At 41.6% G+C, this 21524-nt stretch overlaps 4 protein-coding genes across 4 annotated transcripts; 2 read left to right on the forward strand and 2 right to left on the reverse strand.

Annotated features, from left to right (window-relative positions):
• Window positions 1-8188: 8188 nt before the first annotated feature.
• PSV08DRAFT_354439 (uncharacterized protein) lies at window positions 8189-9040 on the reverse strand (the record flags this gene model as incomplete). Its single annotated transcript, XM_014217651.1, has 3 exons — window positions 8189-8227; window positions 8275-8831; window positions 8890-9040. The coding sequence occupies 3 exons, from the start codon at window positions 9038-9040 to the stop codon at window positions 8189-8191; spliced, it is 747 nt and encodes a 248-aa protein (XP_014073126.1).
• A 2294-nt stretch (window positions 9041-11334) lies between these two features.
• On the forward strand, window positions 11335-12132 carry PSV08DRAFT_354440 (uncharacterized protein; the record flags this gene model as incomplete). The annotated part of the gene is made up of 1 exon (XM_014217660.1): window positions 11335-12132. The coding sequence occupies one exon, from the start codon at window positions 11335-11337 to the stop codon at window positions 12130-12132; it is 798 nt and encodes a 265-aa protein (XP_014073135.1).
• A 4610-nt stretch (window positions 12133-16742) lies between these two features.
• Window positions 16743-18227, reverse strand: PSV08DRAFT_364625 (kinase-like domain-containing protein; the record flags this gene model as incomplete). The annotated part of the gene is made up of 5 exons (XM_014217653.2): window positions 16743-17040; window positions 17088-17250; window positions 17303-17610; window positions 17656-18008; window positions 18067-18227. 5 exons carry the CDS (start codon window positions 18225-18227, stop codon window positions 16916-16918), a joined length of 1110 nt encoding a protein of 369 aa, XP_014073128.1. The 3' UTR covers window positions 16743-16915.
• A 1845-nt stretch (window positions 18228-20072) lies between these two features.
• On the forward strand, window positions 20073-20429 carry PSV08DRAFT_364626 (uncharacterized protein; the record flags this gene model as incomplete). Its single annotated transcript, XM_014217661.2, has 1 exon — window positions 20073-20429. The coding sequence occupies one exon, from the start codon at window positions 20073-20075 to the stop codon at window positions 20427-20429; it is 357 nt and encodes a 118-aa protein (XP_014073136.2).
• Between the last annotated feature and the right edge of the window lie 1095 nt (window positions 20430-21524).

A 21524-nucleotide genomic window follows, 5' to 3' on the forward strand; every position in this document is an offset into this window, starting at 1 on the left:
CTGGGCTCAACTTCGCTCCTTCTTCCAGGATGATCTCGTGATCCCAATCCTGATGTTCAGCTAAGTCTGTTGCTTCGTTTTCCTCGAACAGTTCCTTGAACTCTGGTGTTCGGTATTCTGTTGGAATCGCCAACAGTGGTTCGTCCTTCGTGGGCGCAACCTGTGGTACCGGTCCTTCCTTCGTGGTCGCGACCTGCCGTATCCAAATGACTCCTACTTTCCGAGGGTCCTTCGCATAGATTCTCGCGATCTTATGCGGCGAGATCTGGCCTATCCTCCCGTCCTGGGTTGAGCTCTGGATAATCGGGCGCATCTCTTTACGTCTGGCCCCAGCAACCTTGTGCACAGGTTCTCGGCTGAGCAACGTCTTCTTTTGCCAATCGATGGCAGGGTTGTGCTTCAACAACCAATCGTAGCCAATTATCATCTCTGTTTCTCCGAGATCCATAATGCTAACTCGTTCTCGACTTTCTTGACCGGCCAGGCGTAACGATATTGCCTCGGTCTCAAGTCGGATCCAGCCGTTCCCATATATCGTGGGACTATCGTCGGCTAATACCACTCGCATCGGCACCTTCTTGGTTCGATAGGGTATGTTGTTCTTTTCCACCACTCGGGGTGAGATAACGGTTCGTGCGGCCCCACTGTCTATGAGCGCCGTCACCTCGTGTCCGTCTATAAGTACCGTAGCCTGCAGCCGCAGATCTTGCGCTCCCAGTTCGCGTACTTCTTTGAGGGTCGTTTTAGGACTGCCTTTACCAGCGTGACCCTGTCCCTGGTGGCATCCTAGTTTTTTGACTGCCTACTTTTCCCCTGCGTAGGAAAGTAGCCTTCGCCTGCCTTGGCGGAATAGTGTATAGTACACTGGTCGTCGTAACAGAAGCTCCAATGGGTGTTCTGGTGCGGTATATCTTCCTTCGCAACCTTCCTCTTTGGACTCGGCTTCTTCGTCCTGTGAATCGGGCATCCGTCTGCCTCACAAATGTTTGCTGACAGGGTGCTATGGAGATGGTCGTTCACTCCTCGAGCATCCTCAAACTGTTGTCGGTGGAAGGCGCATCCCTTCCTGCAATGCGTCCATAAGAGTCGCTCGTGGCTCTTATCTTTGTTTGGCTTATCCGGCACTTGCTTGAGCATTCTAGTCGTCGTGACCCTTGGCTTGCTTGCCCTAGGCATCTTACAGTGCTTTGCATTGCATTCTGCGGCGGATATCGTGCTATGGTAGTAGTCGTCTACCTTTCGAGCATTCCGTCGTTGTTTCTGATGAAACTGGCAATTGGTCGTACAGTTGATCCAGCATAGCTCTTCGTGAGCTTCCTTTTCCTCTGGCTGGTGCATTTGACAATGCAGTACCCGACACTCGTTATGCCATAAATTGATGTGGCAGCGATCGTCCTCATTGCTCCTGGTCTCCTCTCGGTCCTTTAAGTGATACTCGCACTGCTTTGGACAGTCGACCCAACGTAGGCGCTCGTGTCGCTCCATACGTTCCTTGAACGTCCGAGGTGTCTCCTCGTCATCAGGTTCCTTGAACCTGGGTTGTTCCTGGGCAGCCTTGCAGGCAATTTCCTCTGCTCTAGGCCCCGTGATTGTGACTCGTCCTTCGATGTCGCAATCGTTGGCCTGGTGCTTGGTATTTCCACAAATCCAGCACTGTTGGTTTCTTAGGCGGCGTAGTACTTCGGCCCCTTCAACCTGCCAATCCGTTGGTAGTGGCTCGTCCCACTTGAAGTCTTGAAGTCCTATTGCCTCTTGTACTAGCTCAAAGGCCTCTTCGGTGGCTTGTCTTGTTTCATCGTACAGGTCTAGGTCACTGAGCGTTTCGTCTTGTTCCTCGATTGGGTAGGGCGTCGGCATCCTAATCATCCCAATCTTTACTGCTCCTTGTTTGACTTCATTCTTCGGGCAGTCCCTGCGGAAGTGTCCCACTTCGCCGCAGCGGAGGCATGCCTTACTATCGTAACGCTTCTGGCGTTCTTCCTTGGAAAGACCGTCGTTAAACTTTCCTCGGGCTTTATTCCTATCCTTAGACTTGTCTTGTACTTTGCCGGTCATGTACGTGTCTCCGTCGTGATCCTTGTTGCTCCGATGTCGTCGGGTGTTGGCGAAGGGTGGCCCTGGTCTGTATCCTTTCTGGGCTTCTTTCCGTTCCCATAATCGCGTATCGATTCTTGTTGCCAACTCGATCAGCGAGTACAAGTCCTTCGGCTTTTCGTAGTGTACAAGTTCGTCCTTGATGTTTTCCTTCAGACCTGCTTCGTATACCGTCCGGAGAGCCGAATCGTCCCAATTGATTCGTGCTTGTAACTGCTTGAACTCCGCCGTATAAGCTGATACTGCTTTGGTCTGCTTCAGGCGAGATATCGCTTTCTCCGCCTGGCTTTCCGCGTCTACCTCCCCGAAGATGCGTCCCATTTCCTCTTTGAAGTTAGTCCAACTGCCGAACAAGGTACGCGTCTCGTCCTTCGTTCCTTTGTTATCGATGTCTTTTAGAAAGTCTTCCACGTAGGGTTGCATCCAGCTTGCCGCTTTTCCCTTCAGGTGGGTATTAGCCATGAGAATTTTCTCTTCGTCGTTTGGCACATCGTTGTAGCCGCAGTATAACTCGATAGTGGTGAGGAACGTCCGTAACCCTTCCCGGTTACCATCGTATTTGTCTGGGGTTGCCATCTTGGGTTTCTTGATAGGCTTTTCGTTCGGTGTGGCCATCAGCTGACTCGTGAGTTGGTTGATCATGTTCTGCAACTCGGCGATCTGTCTAGCCTGATTCTGGCCTTCGCGTCTAAGATTAACGAGTTCGTACTCGGGGCTCCCTGCCGCCGGCTCGTTGATACCTTCCGTGGTATGACCAGTCATGTTGACGTTCTCGTCAGGCACCGGGCCTGAAACGTTGACATACTCGTTGGAGTTTCGTGACATGGTTCAAATCTTAATCGGACGCGGTTGGTTAATCCTCCACTGAATCCGTAGGTGGTCAAAGTGTTACACGGGGTTGGGTGCTAATACTTCTCTGGCTCGGTCCGGGTTAGGGCGAGTAGGAATAGAGACTAGCTCCGTGAGAGTTGTCTGGCGATTCGTAGTGGAAAAGAGTTATGGATGTAACCGAAGGTTTTGACAACGCTAATCTATTCGATAGACTAACATGTAACTATCTTGTGAAGTAAAAGATACTAGTAAGAAAGTACAATTTGAGTTGACCACAACGAGAGTAATAACGAAATCCATCCATTCTTATATCCTCATTGCTTCCAGTCCTGCCATCCCGTCCATCCCATCTTGGCGGGATGGTTGTGATGGCATTGCCATCCCTTCATGTACTGCCATCCCGGATGGCCAGCCTTGGCGGGATGGCACATCACGTGACCTCGAGCCCCGCGATGCCCTATTACCTTCTGACGTGGACGTCCGTAGGCCTTCAGCCGTCTCGTCATTTGTCAAGGAGAGAATCCTTCTTGTTACTTGTAACAGTTATATCTAGCTTACTACTGTTCTTTTTATATAAGTATTAGCTATAAGTATCTTTTCTTTATTATTTAGTATATTATTATAGCTATAGTATTAATTTAATATTAGTAAAGAATGTCTATAACTCTTCTTAGTTACTATTATATTTATTTAAGGTTACTATTTTAAGTTTCTTAATAGACTTTTTATTTAGTATAGCTATTAGCTAACTTATAAGCTAATGATTTTTTATTTATATCTTAGCTATTTACTATATATAATTATAGCTTAGTATTTAAGATTTTATAACTTTTATAAGTTATAAACGTTATTATCTATTTTATTATTACTTAAAGTTAGTATTTTATTATTAATTACTAGAGTAGGTACTAGTTTAGAACCTCAAACTAGTTCTCTAATACTTACTTATAACTAAGCCTAGTTATAAAATATTTTTAAATTTTAATTAAGGATTTTAATATTAATCTTTCTAAGTTTACTAAATTAATAAATAGTTTAAGTATTATATAGAATTTAAATCTATACTTATTTTACTAGATTCTATACTATAGCTAGTAAGCTTTATACTAGTATTCTATAAAGTTATCTAGTAAAGTAGTAGAGTAGTATATTTTAAATAGAAAAGTAATAAAAGTTTTAATAAACTTAATTTATATTACTATAAACTAATAAGTAGTAATTTTATTAAGTAAAGATACTAATAAAAAAGTATAATTTAAGTTAACTATAATAAGAGTAAATAATAAAATCTATTTATTTTTATATCTTTATTACTTCAGTTCTAGTATTTAGCTAAGCTATTAGTATCTTAGATATTATTAGTATCTCTAAATATCTTAGTATCTTCAGAGGACCTAGTATCTCTAAATATTCTATCTTAGTAAGATACTAAGTTATATAATCTATACTTTATATTAATTATTATCTTTTAATATAAATATTCTATAGGCTTCTTACCTCTTATCTCTTTATTAAAGAGAGAATTCTTTTTATTACTTATAATATTATCTTTTTTTTTAAGTATATTATCTTAATTCTTTAAATTATTATTTTACTATACTATATATTAAATTATTAACTATAGAGGGGTAATATAAAAAAAGAGTATTACTAAAAGTTCTAGTTTTTAAACTTAAATAACTTAGCGAATATTAGAGCTATACTAAATTAGGTTAGTAATTTAAAAAGCTAAGAAGCTCTAGTATTACCTAGATAAGACTAGCGTCTACTTAGTTAGTATAGGGGAGGAGATAAATCGCCTTTAACTTAGGAGTTAAAAAAATATAAAGTTAAAGTTATTATAACTTTTTAGTAGACGTATTAAATTTTTTAAAAAAAAATATATATTATAGTACTATATATAGAGATTACGTAACTAAAAATTTAAGTAATATTTCTTACTTAAATATTTAAATAAAAAATAAAGAAAAATAGAGCGATTGCTTATATAAGCTAAATTACTAATCTAGCTTAGTAATTCTTTAGTATATATTCTTATCTTTTATAAAAAAAATTCTTAATCTTTTAATCCTTAAAATAGCTACAAAATTCTTAACTTTTAAACTTAAAATCTAACGCTTATTAAACGCTAATATTTCTCCTAAAGATATTATTAATATAATAAATAAACCTACTAAATTAATTTATAACGCTATTAGTTAAGTTTAAAAAAAATAGCTTAAAAAACTAACTAATTTAAGCTATAAAAGAAAAAGCTTTAAAGGTAACTTCTAGAGTTAAAAGAGCTATTAATAAAGACTTAACTAGAAGCCCTAAAAGTAAAATAAAAGATTATTAAAAGAAAATAATCTAGATATATCTACTAGAAGCTTATAAAGGCTTTTTAAAAAATAAAGTTATAGTTATAATATTATAACTAAGAAGTAAATGTTAAATAAATTTAAAGCTAAAAAGTAACTTAAATTTACTAAAGAAAGAGTAAAAGAGCTAAGAAATATTAATTTTAGTAAAATTATATTTTTAAAAAAGTTAGTAATATAATATAAGTATAGTTCTAGGAATAAATTTATTAGAATAAGGTAAAAATTTAATATTAGAAAGACATTCGTTTCTAAAGGTAATAAAAGTAAGTTGAAAAAAAATCCTAATAAGCTATTTTATTTCATTTTATATATAGTTTTTTTTTATAATTTTAGTTTATTCATAGCGCGCTTACTAATTAAGTAATAGGCCGCGATATTACCATTTAAGTTTAGGGAACTATTTAGGTACGTAGTAGATCTAATTTAAGAGTTATTAAAACGCTAAAAATATCTATAAATTAGAATAATTACTATTATATTTATAAAGTTCTAATACCTTAAGTAAAACTAAATATAAAACGTAGTTAGTTTATTTAAGATTTTCTTACTGTTTATTAATTTTTTATTAAATAACTATTATAGTTATAAATATTCTAACTAATAGAAGTTAATATATATACTAATAGCTATTTAGGTTAGTAATTTTAGTAAGATAACTCTAACATTTATAAAACTATAAACGTTTTAAGCTAGTTTTTAAGAAATAAAATTAAGCTTTACCTATACCCCCCCTATAGTCTAAATATAAATATAATTAAAAACGTTTAGAGTATACTTAAAGACTATTTAAATAAAAGAAAAACTAGTTCTTTAGGTATTAGAAATAATAGCAAGAGTATTAAAACGTTTAAAAGAGCTATTTTTAAAGAGTAGTAAGCTATTCTATAATAGGTAATAGATAATTGCATTTTATCCTTACTTAACTATTATAGGAAGGTAGTAGATACTAAGGGCTAGTATACTAAGTATTAAATAATATAATAACTTAGTTATAAGAAAAAAATCCTTTTTTATAATTTTTTTAATAACCTTACTAATACTTAAAGAAAAACTTTAAAACTTAAAAGAATTACTTATTCTAATAGAAAAAATAATATATATTTTTTTAAAAAGATTTTATATATCTATTTAAAAGATATTTAGACTTTAAACTTGCTTTTTTTAATCTTCTTAGTTTAACGCAATTTTACTCCTTTCCCGTGCTAACTAAGCAGACGCTAGTCCTATCTAGGTAATACTAGAGCCTCTTAGCTTTTTAAATCACTAACCTAATTAGGTATAGCTGTAATATTCGCTAAGTTATCTAAGTTTAAAAACTAGAACCTTTAGTAATACTCTTTTTTTATATTACCCCTCTATAGTTAATAATTTAATATATAGTATAGTAAAATAATAATTTAAAGAATTAAGATAATATACTTAAAAAAAAAGATAATATTATAAGTAATAAAAAGAATTCTCTCTTTAATAAAGAGATAAGAGGTAAGAAGCCTATAGAATATTTATATTAAAAGATAATAATTAATATAGAGTATAGATTACGTAACTTAGTATCTTACTAAAATAGAATATTTAGAGATAGTAGGTCCTTTAGAGATACTATAGTATCTAGATATATTAATAATATTTAAGATACTAGTAGCTTAGCTAAATACTAGAACTAAAGTAATAAGAATATAAAAATAAATAGATTTTATTATTTACTCTTATTATAGTTAACTTAAATTATACTTTTTTATTAGTATCTTTATTTAATAAGATTACTACTTATTAGTCTATAGTAATATAAATTAAGTTTATTAAACCTTTTATTATTTTTTTATTTAAAGTATACTACTTTACTACTTTACTAGATAACTTTATAGAATATTAGCGTAAAGCTTACTAGCTATATTATAGGATTTAGTAAGAGAATTATAAATTTAAACTCTATATAACATTATAGAAGTAACTACTAAGTTTTTTATATAATACTATACCTATTATAGCTATTATAATAAATATAATAATATAAAAATTATTCTATAACTTATAAAATAAAGATAAGTAAAAATATATTAGTTTAATAGATTATTAATATTTTATATATTATATATAATATTTTATATATTATATATAATATTTTAATTACTATAAAAATAATATAAAAAAAAATAAAAAAAAATAAAAAAAAAAAAAAAAATTAAACAAAAATAAAAAAAAATAAAAAAAAATAAAAAAAAATGAAAAAAAATAAAAAAAAATAAAAAAAATAAAAAAAAAATGAAAAAAAAATATTTAAAATATTTAAAATAATTATAATTTAATAAAAAAATATTAAGTAAATATTTAAAAATTAAAAAAATAATTAAGAAAAAAAGTATGTTAAGGTACTAACTAAGATAATAGTAGGTAGGCTTAGTAAGGTCTTAGTAAGGTCTATTTCCTATTTAGGAAGGAGTTAATTACAATAAGTTCTTCGCGCGATATAAGAAGAAATAAGCTAAAGTTCTTAATTAGTACTAGCGCGTTAAAGCTAAATAACTCTTTAAGACTAGCGCTGAAGCTATATAACTCTTTTAGTACTAGCGCGATTCTGCGCGAAAACCCCCTTTTTCTACCTTCTTTTCTCAATAACTTAACAACGACTTATCACATTAAAATAAGAGTTGTACCGTTGAATTCCTAGCGTTTAACTCTATCGTTTAAGCTAAAAAAAAATTGATTTTTTTTCCTCGAAGTTGCGCTTACCCTCACCCACTTCCGTAGCTTCATAGTACTAATAGCGGAATATAATTGCTCGACCACCTTGCAAAAGAGCTCTCGCAAGATTTCCGTTGAGTGAACGTAACGCTCCACCTAGAAGCTAGCAGGGACCAACGGCGACGGGATCAGTGTATCATCAATACATCGCAAGGCTGTTATGTTATAACAAAAGCCACTATAATCAACATAGGCGTCTTTCGATAGTTAGAGTAAGCACTACTGTGGTTTCCTCTATACTTACCATTAAACGCCCATTTATTCTGCTCCGAAGAGCAGAACCAGTTTCTGTCGCAGCCAAAGTAGCAGTAGTTCTGGTAGGCTCTGCTTGGGCCGTCGCAGTCACAAAATCGGAGGTCATCTCAGCCTTCACCGCAACATCGTACACCGAGGAACAGAACCCGGTGATACTCGCTAATTCCGCAGCAAGAGTTGGTACCGATGTGCTCGCAAAGGCGGGACATGCAGCAAAGGGACCATCAAATGCTTCACCGACCCATTGCGGGTTATCTATGCTTGGCCAGTCGATACACAGGCAGAGAGCGGCGTCTTCATAGGTAGGGTTCTCGATACCCCAGGAGGAGAAGACGGGGGCACAGACGTCTATGGTGGCTACTGCTTGGTGGCAGGACGCGCAAGCCAGGTCATCGCTACCGCAGACTGTTTCGGAGCTTGTTTGACGCTGTTGTAGAGCGGCTATAGGCGCAGGGGTGATCACAGCTCGCCCTGCTGCGACTGGAGGACGGTTTTGGTTTGCGTAGATATATTGGTAAGCACTTCTTCGCATTCCGTCTACCCCTTCTAAAATAAATATATTAGAACTGTGTTTCGCTATTAGTGGGCGAAGATGTTATCATACTGGATTCTTTTGCATCTTCTATAGCTCCAGGGACAGCGTTCCCAGCCTGCAAAGCGAAATCGACGAGAAGCTTAGGTCCATTCCCTGATAAAGACCCGAACGAAATTCCGGTAAGGGCGAAGAGGATACCGACAAAACACAAGAACCGCATTGGTGACGATTAAGTCGCTGTCAAGAACGAGTATTTTTATTGCGAGCGAACACGCAACAATAAGCAAAGAGTTTTCCGCCAACGAAGTTTACACAAGAGGTTGCTAGCTGTAATTTACTCTGTTGAAGGCAGGAGCTTCTAGTTTAAATATTCCCAATTATGGTAGGACTGGATGCGGCGGTGTACCCTAGAAGGGGGCTCAATCTCTCGGCGATCTCTCGCTAAAAATTGATATACTAATAATTGTTTTTGGGGGAGGATTGGGACCTTGTCTGTGGCTTGATTCACTTGTCAAGTGTCTTAGTAGTAGGGATTTCGCCAACTAAAGGCAGAGGATATGGACACTTGACTCTTGTAGCTACTTGATGGCAGTGTAGAAAGTCTGGGCATAACTTGCACACATGTGAATGGTATAGATGAAGCTTGGGGATTGATGTGATAGGACAGGTTTCACATATCGAGAGTTCAGCTGCGGCTGAATGTAACAGACAACAGCGGCGACGGTGCGCTTGGCGTTTCCTACGAGATAACTGACATCATTGAGGGTTGATAAAGCAAGCGCACGAAGAGTATCTGTAGGTCATAGACGCTCACGAGGCGACGACAGATAGTGTACCTAAGACCGGCTGGGTTAGGCGGACACACTATTGGGGCACTTCTCTAACCGCGACCTAACAGATCCCGCGCATCGGATCCCGCTGCTTGATCGAGGCGAAGAGAAGCTATGGTGGTCGGCGACGGGTAGCGAAGATGGTGGTGGAGAGAAGAGTCAAAGGGCTATCGACCCTCCCGCGATAAACGAGGCGGTGGCTGAGGAGCGCGAAGCGGCGCAAAAAGGCGGTAGCGAGGGAAACGGTGGCCTTTTTGGAGGCCCGGGCTGACCTGTTCATAATCACCTTTAGCTGTGGTAGAAGGAAGTCTACTTTTCTGCCCGCCAATAAAACGGTCACGACATTCGCACGGAAAGCTGCACATATACACGGATCCTTACGGTCGAGGCAACTCGCCCGCTTTCAATTGGATTGTAGGTATCAACGTCAGGCTTGCTCTTCTGGCGAAATGTTATAAATGATAGAAGCTTGGTCTTGGGTTGTTCCCGAATGGTTGAGAAGTCCAAGACAGTCGAGGTGGCCAAGACTCTCCACGCGTGAGGTGGCTTAGAGCTATAGCACACCATGTCTGGACTCTTTCTTTGCGCATAAGGCAGCTTCAAAGTTAGTCAGGACACCCGGCTCCCGAGCACACCATGTTAGTGTGCTACTATCAACCAATTGTGAGGGCGAGTACATTCCTTATTCAGGATTCTTACGGATAGAAACTCACTCGGTAGCACGGGCTTGTCTCCTAAAACACTTACAACCTACACAGCCTTAGGCCTTTATTTAACCTTTTCGCCATTCTTTCAGTACGGAAAAGCATGCTTAGTCTTGCAGCCCCTGGTCTTCAGCCATAATGCGATGACCTATGCGTCACTCCTCTGTGGAATTCTCAAGATAAATTACGCTAATATCATATGGCAACTAAATATTGGTTACATTCTTCCACACGGTTATTCGTTTTGAACCTCTTGTCCCACATCATAACAGTACTCGACTTGCTACACCGAAACTTTATGCATCCCTGAGTTTCAGCAATAGAATTGAGAGGATATTGATTTTCACTAAACACCAACCTGAAGCTCCGTCGCATGACCAAGATGTGGCGCTTGGTCACATACGTGGCTCAGCCTCTTTTGGGCTATGCAGACTCGCTACTGAATGCCTGTATTGGGAAAAACGACACAGCAGGCTGACCTGCGTTAAATTTTAGCAGGGAAGACTCCGCGCTGAGTTGTTAGCTGAAGAAAAAGAAAAAGCCAATACACTTGCATGCAGACTCCGCCTCAACACCAGCCCGTAGAACACGTCGATACGTCTATCAGTGCAGCCGCCTTAGGCACAGTTGAGGCCACTCTATGATTGAAGGATTTGGAGGTTGACGGGTTGTGAGGCGTATAGCGCTCATGTGGCACAGTTGTCGAAACTTATTTTCCTTGCCACTTTCCTTTACTATATAAGTTCCACCCCAATATCAAAAAAAAACCTTTCATCACCTCATCTGCTTCCTGGAGCGCGACCAGAAACCTTAACTTCTTTCAGCACTCGAACACCACTTAATAAACAATAAGTAATACCTGAAGCCTTAGAACCTGAACACATTATCTGCGTGTTGGTAAGTACGATTTTGGCGAAACCAACACCATAGGCAGCAACTGACTGTTGGAAACAGACAATAAATCTTAGACCATCGCCAAAATGGGTGCCGAACTTAGCATGGTGGTCACTACAGAGGCCGCTAAAGCAATTGCAGGAAAAGTCTTTGCCGCGGATCAAGTGATGAAGGACATCGGAGTGAGCACAAAATTCATTGCCAAAGCAGTAGACACCATGGCGAACCTTGCCTACCAGGAGAAGTTTCCTGATCACGTCATTCACATGTTCGAAGACGAAGTCCGAAATACTAGCAAGTGTGACCCTGCCGGGCAACACTACTTTGCTGTATATCACCCTGGTTCCGAATCGTTCGCTGCTATCCAAAACCGGTTACAAGGCAGAATGGAATTCATCGGATGCTTCAACGATCTGAACGAGCTTGGTATGTCGCTTCTTTATACCCGGCAGTCTGTTGGATCAAACGCTGTCCTGCACGTGCTACTCCCATCCGCCCATAAGTACCGCATCGACGAAACAATTCATGTACCACCAGCCATCCTGCCTTTACGTATTTCTGGCCAGACTCACTCAGATGGCAACCCTTATGTGTATGCAAAGCTTGAAGTCACTGGAGATTTTCAATGTAGAGGGCTGGGGATAATCCTTCGAGATAGGGAACGGCTAGCGGCCTATTCAGCTGGCGCAGTTGCCGGGGCTTCAGCTGGGAGCGCGGTGGCCTTTGTTAGTGGAGCATTGCTATTTACCCCTGTAGCACCTCTTGCACTCGTGGGCGTTTTGGCAACCCCATTCGCGGCATATTTCACTGGAAAAGCCTGCAAAGAAGATGTGAAATCAGACATAAGGATGAAGAAGAAGGTTGGAAAGGATTGGCTGGAGTAGAACGGAATCGACCAAAACAGAAAGCGCCTAGAAAGTCACTGTAGTCTAATGGATATGAGATATTAATTAGGCCCGAAGAGATACTCTACTCTTCCGTATTATATTCACGTAATCGCGAATGTCAGGACTTGGTAACATCTTTAACTCCTAGGAAATTCCTAGAGGACAGGCGTAATGCATTTGAACATAGTTGCGGTCCAGCATTTATATTAGACTTGTGTGTAGTTTTGAAGCGATATGAGGATTAAGCTATTAAAGAGGTTTGTTAGAGAAGTGACATGATGTCATATTACATCTCTAAATTGGAAGATGTTGTCTGATTTGAACAATGAACTTCTGTTGAGATGAAGTATTACGAGACGGGCCTATAAATCCTGTTTGTACTGATATAACTATCTTTGCCAATGTGGAAAAGGAAAGAACTTGCTAGCATATGATGGGTAACTCTGCTAACGTCAAATGTGTTGCTAGCGTTTTGTATTGTAGCAATTTGTGCGCTCAAAAGGGCTAATGATAATTTCAACCACATTATACTAGTACTGGAGATACCATGTAATCAACACTCATCCATTGGCGTCATGAGGCTAGGTGAGCACCATCAGGCGAACGCATCACAGTATATTGCACAATTGATCTTTCCCTAAAACTGCTTGTATTTGTATTACCATGAATCCGTCTTGCAAATTGAGCTTGCGCACCTTCGATTATCTTCATATGATAGAAACGCCGACCGAAACGCTGGTTCCGGACAAAGGATGCCTAACCTCCTCCCACATATGCGTGCTGCGGTTTCTGACTTCCACGATAAATGCGAATCAATTGTTCGAAGGATACCGGTAATCGAAGACAGGGAAGAACTCTTCTTTGATTTGACGTGGAGAAACGAAGCGGAACATAGGGTTTGAAGAGCCAGCCTTATCGTTTGTACCACTTGCGCGACTTCCACCGAAGCTCCGCTGACCGATGAGCGCGGCGGTGGTTTTGTAGTCTAATGACTCATTAGCGACTACGTTGAGTAATAGTTGGCTAAAAACTTACTAATGTAGAAGTTTCTAGCAGAATAGCGGAGGGCGTCTTCCGCCTCTCGTATAGCAGTACGGGAGTTGGTAAAAACAGCACCTATTAGCGCGAAATTGCCACTAGCCTAGTTAATCTTTTTTAGAATCTAGCTCTATTCTATTAGGTTAGATATATATGGCGAGTATAGGGTTAAAGGTTTTATAGTTAAAGTGTCTATAGTCTAGAGAGTCTACGAGATAGATACATACTAAGAAGTAGAAGTAATTATATATAATTAATATAGTAATTATAGACGATTAGGTAGTAGGCGTAGTTCTAATTAGCTATTAAGGTAATTATATATAATTAATAAAGTAATTATTTATAATTACGCTCTAATTAGCTAGATATATTCAATTATATATAATTAGTTACGTAACTATAGTATAGTTAAAGGATTGTAGCATAGCTTATCCTCTTAGATTCTCTAAACTCACTACTTATAAGTAGCTAGCCTTAGATCGTAATAATTAAGTAGGTATTAATTACTTAGACTATATTTTACTATTATACTAGATAATATCTAGGAATTTCCTAATTTAGCGAGTTACTTAATACCTAGAGTATAATGCGTAGGCCGTAGAACAATATCTACTAATAATTATTAATCCTAATATATATTGATGTCTCTAGTATCTTCTAATATTATAGCATCTGCCCTCTTAGCGAGATGTTACCTCATGGTAAGATGCTACGTTACGTGATCTTACGCCTCGCGTTGATTATTACCTTCCAACGTAAACGTCTATAGGCTCTTTACCTCCTATCTCTTTATTAAGAAGAGAATCCTTCTTGTTACTTGTAACACTAATCTAACCTAATAACCTGTGCTCTAAGATCTACAGCCTTATTAGTAATAGGCTGCCATAGTTGTTGCGGGTGTTGTATTAGGTAAACTGTTGCATGCACTAACTATATACAGAAGTAACTCTGTTGAGGACTTAGTATACCTGGTTTTAGATAGTTCGCGGATATGGGCCCAAAGTGTGGCTATTATACTTTCCGCCTCTTACTTTTTCCCGCCTTATCTTCCAATAGATTCGAGGGGTTCTGTATAGTACTAGGCTGCTTACAGTCCTCTTATTTATAGCCCGGTTTTCCGCACTCAAAGCAGGTAGGAACCAGACGCTCACCCTTATTTTAGGCTGATATAGGCTAGTTTGAGCCCTCATGTCCCGTTTTGTTCCGCGTTGGCTTTTTCCGTATCTTTTAGGCTTCCCCCCATTCAGCTAGTCACATGTAAGACCCAAGGGCGCACTAGGCGCAGGGCCTTGGTACAGGCAAGGGGCGTGAGGCTGTCAGGCATGACGGCTGGTGCCGCGCATGCTCCGCGCAGCATATAAGCACGCACTTCTCATCATCCTTCGGGAGGCAAGAACTAGTTTTGGCACGTCGAGTGAGTGTCGCTCGGGGCGCCCTATACACTGCTACATACCAACCTTACATCTCGATTGTCGAGGTCAGGTGCGAACGATGAGTTGAGATGCGATTATGCGAGCACTGACGTGAGATGCGAGTGTTGGTCGATATTGTAGTTATGTGCCGTTAACAAGGGACGGAATACGAAGTCCAGACAGGCAATGCCGAACCGGATGTTGGGCCGTTGCAAGGAGGGCTAGTCTTCCGCCGAGGCGAGGAAGCCGGGCGATAAATTGTAATCTAATGGTATCTTTTTCAACTACTACGTACCCATGTAACCTCGTAGATACGGGACAAGGACTGTCCAGGTATGCTAGAATGATATCGGACCGTCTCAAGTCTTTGTAGACGACGGAAGAATATAAAATGGACTGTCCTTGGAAGTTGTGATTGACCATTCTGCTTCCCACTACCATCGCAACACCTTAACCTCAAATACCAATATCGACAATCCTAAGACAATTATTTCAAGACGAACGTCTGTCCACAATGAAGGTCGCCTTGTTTCTAATTTATACGGCTCTCGCCAACGCTGCGTCTGTCTCTAAAAACCCCAGCCTTCGTGCCCGCGACCCGGCATCAACAAATTTTGGTTGTGCTGCGGCTTGCTCCCTACTCGGTGGTACGTCCAGCTTCCTCCTACAGTTGGGCTCTTGGTCCCAACTAATATGCTTCGAAATACTTGTCTAATGTCCGTTCTAGAAGATTGTAATCCATCGCATGATTGTTCATACGACGATGGTTGCTGCTTTGGCTATACATGCACAGGCTATACCTGTGGTGTTGCTGATATTTGTTACTCATGCACCGCGGGATAGGGCTCTGAATTAGGCGGCAGAGCAAGTAGTAGACAATAGGGTAGTGCAGGCAGCTTTATTGCTGCATCGCCTAGTATAGTAGCCGCATAAAAAGCGAAGATAGAGAGTGCGGCTCGCATATGTAATACTATTTGTCTACTAGTGTGCCTTTGTTTCTTTATTGCCAATGCTTCGAGTGCCGGCGCAAGCGGGGTGCAAGATATATAGAGTGGGCTTCTTAAGCGCCAGATTAATGTGGGAAGTCAATGTCTTAACTCGAATCTCTCGTATATCTAACTGCATTATTAGCGCTCAAGCTAGCATGCGACCTCGGTAATCCAGCTTACTCTCTTAGTTGTGGTCAAGACCGTAGGTACGAAGGAGGAGGGCATTGCACGGCGGGTCAGTGTCCATACTAGCAGGGAGATGCTCAATTATATATTGTGGTAAGGCTAACCACAGACGAGCTAAGCTGCAGAGCGCCATGGTGGCGAGAAAAAGAACCTGGAAACAGGAGCAAAGCACTCGACCACGGGAAACGCAGAACCGGATCCATCTGACGTAATGTACACTCTCATGCATTTGCAGCTTCCGCTTTTCGCACGCGGCTTTATTGAGCAAGCGGCGTTCCTAATCTTAGTTATAACACCCTATTACTTTATCTACAAAAACTTACCTAAGGGTCTTAACACTAGAAGTCTTATATTACTTCCACTCGAGGTATACTCTTAACACCAGGCTGATCAGTCACGTGCGGGTACACAGGCAACCAAGATCCTTGATCAATGAATCTGCAGATTACACGAACGCAAAAAGAAAACCATCTGCTAGAGAGATCCGTGGAGATGCCGCCAGCACACGTATCATCGTTCCTAACCACAATAGCTCTACACTTTTGGACGTGCTTCAGATTGTTGTGCAGCGCAATCGATTTGTGGTCTTGCGATTGCAAGGCGGATAGTTCCGGGGTATAGCTCGGGTTGAATGTTCCTAATGAGCTCTCGAAGCTTGTCATCAAGCTCTGCAGTATCGATGTACTTATTCTTCTCGCGAGGTGTTCTGGATGTCTTCTATATGCTTGAGCTCTTTAACTTGTGGCGCGGAGGTGTTCTTGTCAATGGCGCTGCCCCCACTCATGCTATTGCTCAAGGACGACGATATCTAAGCTCCGGACACGTACAACTTAACGACAAAAGGGGTTTTTGCGCGGATTGAATTAGCCGACAGTCGGGAGCAAAACGAGTGAGGTCCAGACTGTCGATATCATGTGCGGATGCTAAAGTCGGCCAGACCAACTGCTAGGTCGGCGATGATGACATGAAATGCCCGGAAGTGAAGTGAAGAAGCATATGTTTTTGTAAAACAATCCTAAACATGTAACTGATACAAAGACTGCGCGAGAATGGCTTTGCAGTGCAATGGCTGCTTGATCGTCGTCGCAACTATATAGTGTCGGCCATCCATGGGTGCTTCAGGAGTTCAGTCGCCGATTTCCTGTCTTCCGGCCGCTATCTGAGCATCATGCGTATGAAATCGAGAAACAATTCCTTTTCCTCCCCTTCAAGCACCGAGACTCTTCCCTCGAGTGAGATCTTAGGAATAGTTACACTCTTGGAGCCACCCGTCCAGTGTCCTATTGAACTTAGCAGAGTCTATGTCGGGACGATCTCAACGACTAACCTTGCTTGTCGAAGACCTTCTTTGTCATATTGTTGCTTTGCGTGTATTCAAGCGGAGGCATTCCAAGGTATGCAACCATTTCGGAAACATGATGTGTCTCTAATGGGTTGCCCTCATTGTCACGGGCGTCGAATAGATGCTCATCTTCAAACAAGTCCCACACCTAATCAAGAGTAAGTCATTAAGACTTCCTTATAATAGTATTGAATACTTACCAACGTGGCGACACTCCAAATGTCCACCTTGGAGCCCCACTCGATCTCGAAAATTATCTCTGGTGCACGGTATAGCTCAGGCTGAATTAAGCCGGAGTGGGAATCTCCTATCCGCGCTTCTCCAAAGTCACAGAGAACTGGTTGGCCCCAAAGATTACCCGTAGGATGGGGAAGCTTACGGGAACTGTAAATGGTGCGTGTGTCGTCAATCACTTTGGATGGTGACGGGTTCTCTGCTTCAGCTTTCTCGAAGTTTTCCAGAATAGTGTCATCATCCACAGTCAGCATGATATTTCCAGGATTGATGTCTAACTTGTCAGTTGATTCAATCATGTTGCATCATCTTGCCGTACCTGTATGCACGACCTTAGCTTCGTCGTGTAAGAACGACAGCGCCTTTAGCACATTGGCTAGCGTGCACTTCAGAAGCGGAACGTCGAGCTTGTGTGCTGGGTTGTAATACTGGAGCTGTCGAATAGTCATGTGCATGGGTGGATGAACAAAGCACAAATGTTTGCCAGTCGGACCGTCGAGCTCAAATTCCCCATACAGTCCGCGGATGTATGCTTGGCCGCGATGCTGTGATTGCATAGAACTGATATGCTCGTAAAAATCTAGCTCTCGATTGAGTTGTGGGGTCTTTTCGGCATCTCGGGTACAAATCTTGACAGCGACGAAGCCAGCGAAAAAGCCAGCGTCTCGTTCTCTTTGCATGGATGATCAGACTTTGGAGGGTAGGTTGGGGTGAAGAACGCCAAACATACCGGATATCCCGACACAGCCAAACCGTGGAGTATGCACCATAACCGAGTTTTCCTATGATCTTAAAGCTAGAATCGAGAATCTCACCAGGTCGTGCTGGATAAAACTGATCATGGCTATACCACGGAAGGCGCTCCTCCTCGAAAAGCTCGCTGGCATTCATTTTCGTACTCTGGAAGCGCGAAATTCTGGAGATGTGAGAGGGAAATTTGAAGCGAGTACATGCGCGTTGACAAAATCTCAGCATGGTGTAAAGACACTATATCATTGTGGGAAGTTAGTGTGACGGTCCAAAGGCATGTTGGCCGCACTGATGCCTAGCACGGTCAATGACAACGACGCTAGCAAAACAAAGTTCTGTCTCACCATCACGCGGACTACGCTTGTTACGCTATTCTTGAACTTCTCCAACAGTCGGACTCAGAGCACACGCGCGTCAACCTCTCACCCCACAATGTCTCATTCTGACTTGGTGCCACTTCTTCATAGCCACATTTGGGATGTGACTGAAGTCGCTCGAGCGAATGACGGAGGAAAGAGTGACGCTCTTGCTATTTTAGCAAGTATTGGATTCTACTTGGAGTGAAGCTTCAAACTGTTGTGGCACAGCATTAAGAGCTCAGTGTTGCGAAGTCCAAGAACTGAGAGTATGAGAGCAGAGGTTGCCGTCCATCAATCATGCCTATTCTCATTAATCAACATTCATTATCAAGCACATCACAACATCCTTCACTATCCCTCTAAACGTTACTAGTACACCATCGCAACTTCTAATATACAAGCCTCATCCCGCAGACTTATCTAGTATATTAGCTCTGTCACCCTTAATAAACTCGATACCTAGAGCGCCACAGTAGTCTAAGCATTCTGCGAAAAGGTTAAGAAAGATATATATCGATACGCAACGCTTATCTAGCTACAAACTTGCTTATATGATTTAGAATCCAGCCATCACGAAGGCAGAGATCAAGGAAAGCAAGTAGCACCAGTCCCATGACGATCTTAAACGATAACCAGCCGGTCCTCTCCATTCGTTTCAAAGACGCAAATGACAAGAGGATCACCACTGACCATATACACCAGGATAGTACCGGGAAGCTCCTGTAGTGCCCGTAACCTGGTTACATAAGCACACGTGAAGGATGGACGAGCATGCGAAGCATGTTTTTGTCCAATATCTCAGTGGATGGCATTCTCTTTTCATCTTAATACACGGCCTTTACAGTTCCTCATATTTCTGAGCCCAAACCCGACACAAATCAAACCTTTCATTACCGCAATCGATCCTGTCTTATTTTTCATGCACAGCCTAGTTCCTCATACGAGCCTTTCCTATTAGAAAACGACTTGACGCGGAGTGCGTGATCCTCAGCATGAATACGTTCCAGCTCTTGATGACTCATGCTATTCAACGCATCCTTTTCCAGTGCTTACCTGTGTCTCTTTTCTTTCTCCAACCAATCAGGGGTACATTTGATACGCAAGGTGCTGTAACAAAACACCTTGGTGAACTCATGGCCCCATTAGCGAGCCTGCAAGGATGGTGGCAGAGTTCATGAGGCTATACCTATGGGCAATGACTGGGGTATCAATCAGATAAAGTCAAAGCTGGCAAGAGCGAGAACCGGTACATTGGGGCCGAAGGGTAAGCTGCCGTGAGAAGGTCCACAGCAAAGTCAAAGACGTCGCCACGACATAGGGCACGACTCGATCTATTCGTACAGTATATCGTGTGATCTCCCGTTGATGTGTCCTTCCATTACCGTACCGTGCTTTTGTTTGATTAGTTGCAGCCTCCGTCTGAGATCTTTGGGCACGTTGTCATTCACCCAGCGCCCGCGCACCGCCTGCGCAAACATCCGGTATGGGCGTTCACGCGCCGTCACATAATCCTAACCTCCCTCGCTCGCCGGTGACCTCTACTAACCCTCTGGCGCTAGACAGACGCCCTGCAATGCGCCATTCTTTACCCACCTACTGCGCAAGGTGCGCGACCTCGTCTACGACTATGTCTGGCGCGACGGACTACATTCAGCAGTACGGTCTCTTTCGGTACTGCAGCTTCACGTACGGTGCGCACCATGGCATGCAGCCACCGACACACCGTGCAAGCAGATCATGGACGAAGCGATCTGCCACTTGCACACGCAACCCCACCGATACTTCGTACGCTGCCACGCTGACAGGGTTCCATTATCGCTCACCTTTCCATAACCTCGCAGCGCGAGTATACCCTATGCCTCCGTGTGCAAGATGGCCAGCGCTCGAAGAAAGCCAAAGCTGGAAGACGAACTGGTTCGACGACAAGGTGGAGCCGATCACCAAATACACAGCTCGCAACATGCACCAGAGACTGTTGACATGAAATTTAAGTCGAACAGATGGTTTGAACTGTTGACAGGTGCGCTTTGCCCAGGTACAACGTCCAACTGGCTGGCGCTTCTCGTGGCTGGGGTTGCGCCGTGCGGTGGCCATGGGCGCAGCTGGCGAGCTTGCGCTCCAGCGGGCGGATGTGTTCGAGATGCGCGTCACGAGGGGTGATGGGGGAGGTAGGTAGGTCGCGGGATGTTGATGTTTCTGTGCGAGTATGGCAAACGGGCTATTCTCGAAGTTTCTATCCGGTCGGAAGTTCCTCAAGCTTGCGCGATTGTTCACAATTGTCTCACCAAGCCCCTACTCGAGCTATTGCACAATACCATTATCAGTCCTTGTGCAACATATAGTAGCGCACTTGCACTGCGCCAGGCGTCCGATCTGGAAAACGTTTGTATATCTCCTTCCACTCCATACTCTACTTATCCTTTGATAAGAGTAAAAGCACTTCGTCTAACTCTATATATATTAGGTTAGAGACTTCGTCATCAAAAATGATTAAAAATTGGCCCGTGCGTAGGTTATCTTACCTTAGAAGTGCTATAATATAACCTTGAAAGTGTAAGCTTCTATTACGCGCAACCCCTTAAAAGTGCAATATTTCTACCTATATAGAGAGGGAAATGTCAGGGAGGGCACCTAGCGGAGCCGAGCAAGCAGCTACACGTACACGCGCCTACCACGCTGCTAAAAGGCAGGCACAAGACAATAAAGCTCCGTTGTTGTCTGCGTAGTTGATACTTCAGCTTACGTTTATTTAGAGAGGCTTTAGTTAAGTAAGAGTGAGGCATAAATAGGTATAGTGCTTTAGTTTTATAGTTAAGCGCTGGGTGTTTAATAGGCTAGAGATAGAACGGCGTTATAGACTATGTAGCGATTTGCTTATGTAGACGCTGCGTGACGATATCAATAGGCGGGTTGATATGATAGTGTTGATGGGTAGAGCTAAGAATAGGCGCTTACGCGTCGTTGCTAATTTGAATATCTGCATAACTAGTTCTAATAAATCCTAAAATTTTGTTTCACAAATATGTTCCCGAAAGGCCGGAACTAGGTCTCGTGATTTATATGGTACGCCCAATTCTGG

Source organism: Bipolaris maydis (genome assembly GCF_028858645.1).
Source record: "Bipolaris maydis strain C4 unplaced genomic scaffold PSV08scaffold_12, whole genome shotgun sequence".
NCBI classification, from domain to species: domain Eukaryota; kingdom Fungi; phylum Ascomycota; class Dothideomycetes; order Pleosporales; family Pleosporaceae; genus Bipolaris; species Bipolaris maydis.